Source organism: Zingiber officinale, chromosome 3A (assembly GCF_018446385.1).
Source record: "Zingiber officinale cultivar Zhangliang chromosome 3A, Zo_v1.1, whole genome shotgun sequence".
NCBI classification, from domain to species: Eukaryota; Viridiplantae; Streptophyta; class Magnoliopsida; order Zingiberales; family Zingiberaceae; genus Zingiber; species Zingiber officinale.
Window position 1 is genome coordinate 36,055,358 of NC_055990.1, and position 10,472 is coordinate 36,065,829.

General features: G+C 45.1%; 1 protein-coding gene across 1 annotated transcript; it reads right to left on the reverse strand.

The window, feature by feature from the left end:
• Positions 1-5,903: 5,903 nt before the first annotated feature.
• On the reverse strand, positions 5,904-7,936 carry LOC122050347 (lysine-rich arabinogalactan protein 19-like). The gene is made up of 2 exons (XM_042611257.1): positions 7,858-7,936; positions 5,904-6,523 (listed from the first exon to the last, which is right to left on the reverse strand). The coding sequence occupies exons 1-2, from the start codon at positions 7,934-7,936 to the stop codon at positions 5,904-5,906; spliced, it is 699 nt and encodes a 232-aa protein (XP_042467191.1).
• Positions 7,937-10,472: the final 2,536 nt, after the last annotated feature.

Consider the following 10,472-nt stretch of genomic DNA (forward strand, 5'->3'; position numbering starts at 1 on the left):
TTTTGAATTTGCTTCAACTTCTTTGCCCTCTAACTTTGTTGCCCCTTCCGGTGATGATTTCGGTGAAGAACGACCTCACTCTGATACCACTTGTTAGTGTCGAAATGTGCTAGAGGGGGGGTGAATAGCTCGTCGTGCTCGTCATTGTTTGTTTCTTGGTGATGATAGGCAGCAGAAAATACAAGAAACACAATTACAACGCCAACACAAGGATTTACTTGGTATCCACCTCAAGAAGAGGTGAATAATCCAAGGATCCACACATGACACGCACTCTCCACTATGAAAACACTCCTCTAGGTAACTACCGAAGGTGGAGAAGTCTGTACAGGACTCACACACAATAAGAAGAAAAGAAGAAGCAAATACAAGTAAATCTTACAAGATTTTACAGCATAAACCCCTAGCTTTCTTTTTCCTTCTTGTTTAGAATGCCTCTTGACGTTGGAAGTGCAAGAACACCTTGCTCCAAGAAGCTTCAAGAACTGGCGATGAGCTCTGTGGAGAATTCGCTGTGTATCTGGGATTAATCAGGATGTAGCCGTGTGAGCTATGCAAAGAAGAACACTCGCCAACGGATATAATCTGCACCAACGGTCGGATCCCAATCGATTGGATTGCTCCTAATCGATTGGGGAGGCTTTGGATCGATCGGTTGATCGATCCATAGTGCCTCTGTGCTCTCTGGAAATCGTCTGAATCGATTACCCGATCGATTCAGGGTTCTCGAGCGATTTCCTGTGCTCCAATCGATCGCCCGATCGATTGGAGGCTCCTAATCGATCGGGTGATTGATTGGGAGGCGTTCTGTGCGATGCCAATTCTTCTCCAATTGATCAACCGATCGATTGGGAGAAACCTTTGTCGCGAGACATTTCCAATCAATCAATCGATCGATTAGAAATGAGTCAATTGATCGGTTGATCGATTGGACTCACATGTGACTTACCAAATCACGTCCAAAGCCCCTAAAACCAACATCCGGTCAACCATGACCTGTTGGGACATCATGCCTAGCATCCGATCACCCTTGACCTGCTAGAACTTCCTCACCAAGTGTCCGGTCAATCCCTTTAACACACTTAGATTTTTCTCCTCGTGCCAAGTATTCGGTCAACCCTTTGACCTACTTGGACTTCTCAATACCAGGTGTCCAGTCAACCTTGACCCTCCTGGATTTCCACGTGCCTGGATTCACTCACCAGGACTTCCCATCTGTATGGCTTCACTCACTAGGACTTCCCATCTACCTGGCTTCACTCACCAAGACATTCACCTAGCTTCACTCACTAGGGTTTCCCACCTGTCTGGCTTCACTCACCAGGACTTTCACACTGCCTAGCTTCACTCACTAGGTCTTTTACCTGGCTTCACTTACCAAAATTTTCTAACTGTCTGCCTTCACTCACCAGGACTTCTCAGTCAAGTATCCAGTCAGTTTTGACCTACTTGACTCTTGTTCACATCTTAACTGGCCAACCTTAACCAGAGGAGAATTGTACCAACAATCTCCCCAAATGAATGATTGCACCTGTAATCTCCATGTATTATCAGTTTTCATGTATTGTCAAACATCGAAACCCAAGCATCAAGACTCAAGCTTGAGACATCTCAAGCTTAGTCAACTAAGTCAACCTTGACCTAGGGAATATTGCACCAACATACGTCTCCGATCCACATAACTCTTCTACCGGTCTTGCGCCTCGGACATCCTCCGTTTGATAGTATGGACCAACTCTGTCTCCTGCCGAGCTCTCTGAGGTTCTAGCAGCTGGGCCTCCCCAACCTCCTCCTAGAGGGTGGGTGTCCGACAAGGCCTATCATACAACACTTCAAATGTTGCCATCTAGATAGCTGAATGATAGTTGTTGTTGTAGGCGAACTCTACTAATGGTAAGTGGTCCTCCCAGCTGCCTCCAAAATCCATAACGCAAGCCCTCAGAAAAGTCCTCTAAAGTCTGGATGGTCTGCTCTGACTGTCCATTTGTCTGCAGATGGAATGCTGTACTGAACCAGAGTTGTGTGCCCAAGGCCTGTTGCAGACTTTGCTAGAACCAGGACATAAACCGTGGGTCTCTATCCGATATAATGCTCAAGGGAAGACCATGCAATCTGATGATCTCCCGATAATACAGCTCTACCAATTGATCCAGAGAATCAGTCTTCCGGATCGCTAAGAAGTGTGTGGATTTGGTTAATCGATCAATGATTACCCAAATCGCGTCATGGCCTCATCGTGTCCTAGGCAAACTCACCACAAAATCCATGGTGATGTGCTCCCATTTCCACTCCGGAATAGGAATCCTCTAAAGTAAATTGGTAGGTCTCTGGTGCTTAGCCTTCACCTGCTGACAGACTAGACATCTAGCTACAAACTTCACAATGTCTTTCTTCATGCCGTTCCACTAATAGGAACGCCTCAAATCTCGATACATGTGGGTTCCACCTGGGTGGATAGCAAAACGGGAGCGATGAGCCTCCTGAAGTAACTCCTCCATAACTAGTTGAGATTGAGGTATGCATAACCTACCTCGGAAATAAATAATACCCTCGTCATCTCGGGTGAACTCTATCTGTTGCCCGAAAGCTATCTAGCTGCCAATGAACAGTAAGCGCTAATCACTGGCCTGGACCTCTCGGATCCTCATCCTGATCAACGACTGAGCAACCATGGTAACCAGAATACCTTGTAATGTCTGTCCCTGCTTCTCAAGACCCAACTCGGAGAAACCCTGAATCAAGTCCATAACCAAAACTCGGTGGCAAGCTAAAGTCCCTCTGGACTTCCGACTAAGTGCATCGACAACCACATTAGCTTTCCCTAGGTTGTACCTAATAGTACAGTCATAATCCTTCAGGAACTCTATCCATCTCGTTTGTTGGAGATTGAGTTCCTTCTGAGTGAAAAGATATTTAAGACTCTTATGATCAGTGAGAATCTCAAATGTAATACTATACAGATGATACCGCCAAATCTTCAAAGCAAAGATAATAGCGGCCAGCTCCAAATCATGTACTGGGTAGTTCTTCTCATGCTCCTTCAATTGACAAGAAGCATAGGAGACTACCCTGTCATGTTGCATCAAAACAACACCCAAACCCTGCAGAGAAGCGTTGGTGTAGAGCACGAATCCATCCTCTCCAGAGGGCAAAACCAGTACTAGTGCCGACACTAGTCTCCGTTTCAACTCCTGGAAGCTGGTCTCGCAAGCTTCTGACCACGTGAACTTCATGCCTTTCCTGGTCAGGTGTGTCAATGACATAGCAATGTGAGAGAAACCCTCACTGAACCGTCTATAATATTCGACTAATCCCAAGAAACTGCAGATCTCCTGAACTGATTTTGGTTGCTCCCAACTGGTGATAGCCTCGATCTTTTGAGGGTCTACGGAAATACCTCGGTTAGAAACCACGTGTCCCAGAAAATCGACTGATGATAGCCAGAAAGCACACTTGCTAAACTTCGCATATAGACGATGTTATCGAAGAGTCTCTAAGACTATGCAAAGATGATGTGTATGCTCCTCCTCGGAACACGAGTAGATCAAAATGTTGTCGATGAAAATGATAATGAACTGATCTAGATACTCCAAAAAGACACGATTCATCAAATCCATAAATACCACTGGAGCATTGGTAAGCCTAAATGACATTACCAAAAACTCATAATGTCCATATCTGGTGCGGAATGTTGTCTTCTGAATATTAGAATCTTTGACTCTCAGCTGATGATATCCAGACTGCAGATCAATCTTAGAATACACTGATGTACCTCTGAGCTGATTAAACAAATCCTCGATCCATGGTAAGGGGTACTTATTTCTGATGGTCACTGCATTCAACTGTCTATAATTGATGTACAACATCAGAGTACCATCCTTTTTCTTGACGAACAATATCAGAGGACCCCCACAGAGATACACTAGGGTGAATAAATCCCCTGTCCAATAACTTCTGGAGTTGGACCTTTAGCTCATCCAACTCTTTCGGTGTCATACGGTAAAGAGCTTCCAATGACGGCACGACCCCCGGAATTAGATCAATAGCAAACTTCACTTGCCTTCAGGGAGGCGAGCCTAGTAGCTCATCTGGAAATAAAACATCCGGATACTCTCGGACCACTGGTATGTCTGAGAGCTTAGAACTATTGTTGTCCTCAGCATTAATTAAAGACAATAGAAATCTCTGACAGCCATGTGAAAGCAGCTTCTGATCCTGAATAGTAGAAATGGTCGATATACCGTCATCCCTGATGCCAATGAAATCCCATAAGGGTTGGTCTGGAGGTCAGAATGTGACCACCCTCGTCTGACAATCAATCGTGGCATGGTATGCTGACAGCCAATCCATGCCAAGGATAGTGTCAAACTCGACCATTTCCAGTACTAATAAATCCACAATGAGTATACGGTTGTCAAAGTCCAATGGGCATCCTCTAACCTCCTGAGTGACGTCCAATGCATCACCGGACGACAGGGCGACGGTCAGTCGTCGCAGTCTAAGGATAGGTAGTCTACCAATCTCCATCATAAATGCATGAGAAATAAAGGAATGCGAACTACCCGTATCAATTAGCATATTAGCAGAAAATGCATAAAGTAAAACCCTACCGCAAGAAATGGATCTGTCGGCCCGCTGCGCATCCTCTCTGGTATTCGTGTGAATTCGTCTAATCTCTGGCGGGGTGGAGGTGGTAGCACTGCCAAAGGTTGTTCTGCCTGAGCTTGAGTCTGCCACTGAAGCAGTGTCAGATACTGAGCCAAAGATGGATAGGAGGGCTGCGATTGATACTGAACCTGTGGCTACGACTGCGGCTAGTACTGCACTAGGGGCTGAGGCTGCGACTAGTACTAAACCAGTGGCTGGGGCTGTAGCTGATACTGCCCCTGCATCTAATACTAAGGTCCTGAGATAGGACTCTATGATACCGTAAAAGTATTGGAATGCTCCTGTCTGTGCATGCCATATGCAACTACTGCAGGGGGAGCTGCCCTCTGCTGACGATGTGAAGATTGGGCTTTCTGCCCCCCTCGCTGAATCCCTGTCTGAATGTACTATCCTCCTTGAATAGAGACTTCGAAAGCCATATGTTGAGCCTTCAGCGAACAATCTCGGCTCATGTGCCCAGATAGTTTGCAATAATAGCAAATAAACTGTCCCAGGGGACAAGATGATGTGATGTGATCTCTAGACCCACATCGGGTGTAGTGAATGTCGTTGGCGATCTATTTCTGGTTGTGTTGAGGATGCCAGAAACATCTTGATGAAGATCGCCCTAACTTTTGAGGTCGACCAGATATCCCAGAAGTACCCTGACTCACCTAACTACGACCACTCTACCGTGGTCCGGTAGCTTATGGCTGCTAGGTCTGTCCTGAAGTCCGATTTGTCTGCTTCCTTTTCTTGTCCGGATACACTCTCTACTGAGCCAATTCAATCATAAGTGCTCTATCCAATGTCTCTATGTAAGACGAATTACCAAAACCTGCAATATTTACTTGCAGATGTCCATCCAGTTCCTAGACAAACTGAAGCATATGTGATATGTCCTCAACAACTAAATCTGGACAAAATCTAGCTAATCGATTAAATTCAGTATTATATTCTGTCACTATGCAGTTGTTCTGCCGAAGACTCCGAAAATCCTAACGGAGTGTCATCTGATATGACCGTGAAAAATATCGTCTATCAAAAGCCTCTCTAAATCTCGCCCAGGTAATGTGCTGCTCACCTATGATCAAGCATTGCGTGTCCCACCAGATATCGGCCTTGTCCCGTAAATGGAAAGCAGCCAGCTCTACTTTCTCCCACTCGGAGCAAGCCATATAAAAGAAAGTGCACTCCATAGTCTCTATCCAAGACTGAGCTACACTCGGATCAGTCTCTCCACGGAATAGTGTGAATCAGCTTTTCACCGACTCTATTAAAGTTGGGATCTGAGCTCGTGTCATAACCATATCAGTAGGGTGAGTAGGGATCACCGTGGGAACTGGCAGAACCACTGGAGTTGGTACTACAAGTAGTACCGCTGGATAGGCTGGGGAAAGTACCCCTAGTGTTGCTGCATAAGTCGGGGCAGGTACCACTGGTGGCACTGCAGGGTCAATATAGGTAGGAGCGACTGGAGGTACGGTAGGTAGTGGTACCGCATAAGGAGCAACTGGTACTGCTAGGACTACTGGTGCGGGTGCCGGGTATGCAGTAGCAGGCATAGGTGGCGGTAGTGCCAGGTATGCAGTAGGCACGGCTGAAGGAGGTGTCGGGTATGCAACAGCTAGCATTGCTGGTGGAGGGGCCGGATATGTCGCAAGTGCTACCGCTGGTAGTACCGTGAATACTGTAGGGGTGGTTCCGACAGTTATGGTCAGGGTAAGTACCTCTGGAGAAGGAACCGTCGGAATCTGAGAGCCTGATGCGCCCACAGTACCATGAGGAGTCTGTCCCTGCCCGACAGGCTCGATCCCAGATGACCCCTCTGGCGACTCTGTCACCAAGGATTCCAACGCCCTCTTACGTGGTTGTCCTGCACCACGTCTCAGCGCGGGAACACGTGTAGTTCACTTCATATCTGTTAAATTATTACACATGTATTACTACTGGTACCAAAATTATAAAATTAATCATTTTACCTATTTATCGTTTGGAGATGTCCCGTCGCTGCCAAGTCCCCAATTATGACCTCGTCAAAGAATACCTCAGAATTTCGAAATATAAAAATCGACGGAAATCCATACAAATCTGAAAAGTGCCCAGATTGTCTCACAAAACTTGGCTCTGATACCAAATAAATTGTCATGCCCCGGGGGAGTCCCTGCCGGTGAAATTTCGACAACATCTCCCCTGTACGGGTGACAATCTGGAGCCTGACTACACAACCCTCAAGGTCCCTCACAATCCTCGACCAACACAGCCGAAACATATACAATAATATAAACAAACAATCCACATAGTTTATAATAAATCAGCCTTCGGCTGACTACACAACACATCACAACACGTAGTTTATTATACAACCTACTCTACTACTTGAGGAAAACCCAACACATAACAGAAAACTATCGCAGCGGAAAATAAGGGTAGTAGACCAAAACTTGATATAAAATCCATGAGTACAAGATCTACACATCACAAGTATGTAGATCACAAAACAAGGAAACAAAGTCTGAAAGTAGTAAACCATATCTACATTAGGTGGGGGACTAGCGACTGGAACCTCTTGACAGCCTCATCCTAAAATAGAAATAAAGCAACGGGGTGGGTTCAACAACTCAGTGGGTATCAAGCTACGGGGTGAGTTCAACAACTCAGCGGGTTGAGTTCAACAACTCAGCGGGTTGAGTTCAACAACTCAGCGGGTATCAAGCTGACATGCATAATAAGATATATCTAACAGTAATCATCATGGAGTACAGTCTCCTAATCAAAAATAGGAAATGTGAAAACTGAACAAGTAAAGAAGTTGTACTCACCAGGACCTCCTACCCGAATATAAGAGTCATCAGACCAAACAAATCATGTCTCCTGTATGCATGTCAATCATATGCAACCACAAAAGTGCAGCATCCAAAATGCAGCAATCACAAGCAATAAATACAATCCATGCATATGATGCAAATGTCTTGGTCACCGCTGACGCCAGTCAGCCACCTCACACACGGTGGTGAGGTCGAGTGGGTAGGGCTGTGACAACTGTGCACTCTGCCATCACTACTCCTGAGTGACTGAGTAGACAGGATGCTATCAGAGTACACCTATCCTGCATCACCGGACGACACTCTGTGGGTAGGGCTGTGACAACTGTGCACTTTTCCTGATTGTTGCTGCTCGATCGCTGCCACCCCACTGTCGCCACTTCACGTGAGGCCAACACGGTGATGCCAATGCCATCAGCCATCACGAGAGGGCCAGTCTCTTTTTGTGTTATTATTTCCTTCATCTCAGTCAATCCTTAGCCTTGTGTTTCTTCCGATCTCATTTTCTCCTCTCCACTGAGGCCAACAGCTAGATCCGACAGCGACCAACCCTAATCAGTGCTACTTCCGTCGCAGGGAACCACCAGAGAAGAAGGAGAACAAGCAATGGTTGGGTAATGAAATCTTACTTCTGATTGTACCTACATCAATAGAATGGATTAGTTAGAATTGATAAGGAGTCAGATAATCCAATTAGGGTTTATAATTGGATTTGGATTTAGGTTAGTTTTTTGGGGGGTAAGATATGATTTTTAATCAGTATTGTGTTATAGGACTTTGATTCGAGACGAGCGTCTCGACGTGGGATCTTTCAGATACGATCTTCATTTTTGAGGCAGGTACCTTTGACTTATATTTTGATATTGTCATTCTGATATGCTTAGTGAGTTATAACTAGTAGTAATAGTTATGCTTATATCTGCTTAGTATGTCACTACTTGATACCGTAGTTTACCATATTGTTATCTATTATGTATTTATGATTATGTCCTCTTGATTCTTGCATTGTGTACTTATTTAGTGACATACAATGCATTACCGGATACATGTCTAGCTACTAGATTTACTTGACTTGTAAATCTAGTAAATCAACCTCCGGTTGACTACACAACACATCACAACACGCAGTTTATTATACAACCTACTCCACTACTCGAGGAAAACCCAACCCACAACAGAAAACCATCGCAGTGGAAAATAGGGGTAGTAGACCCACACGGCCAAGGTCTACTTGGTTTCTAGAAATCTCACACGACCGTATGGATTCACATGGCCTGACTCTGTTTCTTCTCTAGATAAAATGCATGGCCATGTGAAATAACACAGCTAGGGTCTGTTGGTGCGGTTAGCACTAACGATTTAACCCAGGTTTTGATGAATGACAAATCAGGTTAAGTTAGTTTGTTATTTTTTGACACTTTGATCAAGTGTGCAGGAGAAGCCCAGACAGGTCGACGGGCTGACCGGATGTCTGGCACGAAGTCCAGCTAGGTCGACGGGCTGACCGGATAGCTGGCGAGAAGTCCAAGCGGGTCGACGGGCTGACCGGACGCTTGGCGAGAAGTCCAGCTAGGTCGACGGGCTGACCGGATAGCTGGCGAGAAGTCCAAGCGGGTCGACGGGCTGACCGGACGCTTGGCGAGAAGTCCAGACGGGTCGACGGGCTGACCGGACGTCTGGCAGGTAAGTGAGGTAAGTCATTGGAGGGGAGTGACTGTGAGGACGCGTTCCCGGGAAGGGGACATTAGGCGTCGATCCGGCTTAGATCCATTTCGGATGTCTAAGTCGAGATCGTGACTAGATTCCGGTCTCGGAAAGACGGAATCTAAGTCATACTCTCTTTATCTATCTGTTGAACTTTAACTGTGCTAACCATTTGTTTTACAGGATATATATTTGCCTCGGACTAACCTTGTTTTGCAGGAAAAAGGAGTCTTTCTGGAACAAGGTGGTCCGGGCGCCCGGAAGGCGAATTTTATCCAGACACCTCGTCGCTACGTGGAGCATCTTGATTTGAGCAGTTACGTCACACTCCAGGCGCCCGGAAGGGATCCAGGCGCCCGGAACAGCATATAAAAGAAGCCCCAGACAGGAGCTTCAGAATCAACTTTGACTGAGAACTCTTCTGCTGATCTTGCTGCTCGACGTTCAAGTGCGACGTCAACGACGCTCCGACAAAAGTGCTCTTCCGGTTTTTGTTTAATTTTCCTTTTGTCGGTATTGCTTTATTATTACTAGCATCTCCTGTACTTTTTCTGTAATCATATTTCGACCTGCTAGTGATTGCCCAACGAAAGTGGTCAAGGACCACGGGCCTTCGAGTAGGAGTCGTCACAGGCTCCGAACGAAGTAAAAATATCTGTGTCTACTTTATCTTTTTCCGTTGCGCTTAAACTCTTGTTTTTTCGAATCGATATTCACCCCCCCTCTATCGAATCTAACGGTCTTACAAGTGGTATCAGAGCGGGTACCGCTCTGATTTGGTGCAACCACCAATCAGGCAAAGGGGGGACCTTTTGAAAGAAAAATTAGATATCGTTTGTCTTTAAAATAAAACCTTACGCCTTTCGTTTTTTCCCTCCAAAACTGTTTTTGAAAAATACATCGCCATCTCTTCACCATTGCTTAGTATTAACAAAATATTACATTTTCAAAAATTTGAGATAATATTTTTTATTAATATTTTAATAATATTTTATTATTTAAAAAAAATTGTAGTGAAATATTATTTTTTTTCCAGCACTGCTAATCCAAGACCAAGTCTTGGGATTTTGTCTTTGTTTCATTGTGTGGAAGAACAATGTCTTTTCAAGAAGGATGGAACCCCAATGAACCACCACCGTACGATGAAGATTTCAACTACTGGAGGCGAAGAATGGAATGCTTCTTAGGAAGCGTAGATATCGATTATATGCTAATATTGAAAAAACCTTCTCAGAACTCGGAGCTGAATAAAAACGTAAGTAAAATTATTTATAATATTTTACCTAACAATATTAT

Bases quoted from the DNA above. Each gene is read 5' to 3' on its own strand.
- LOC122050347 (XM_042611257.1), bottom strand. From the start codon at position 7,936: ATGAAGGAAATAATAACACAAAAAGAGACTGGCCCTCTCGTGATGGCT. The intron at 6,524-7,857 runs GTGAAGTGGCGA...GACGTGGTGCAG, and splicing joins CATCACCGTGTTGGCCTCAC to GACAACCACGTAAGAGGGCG.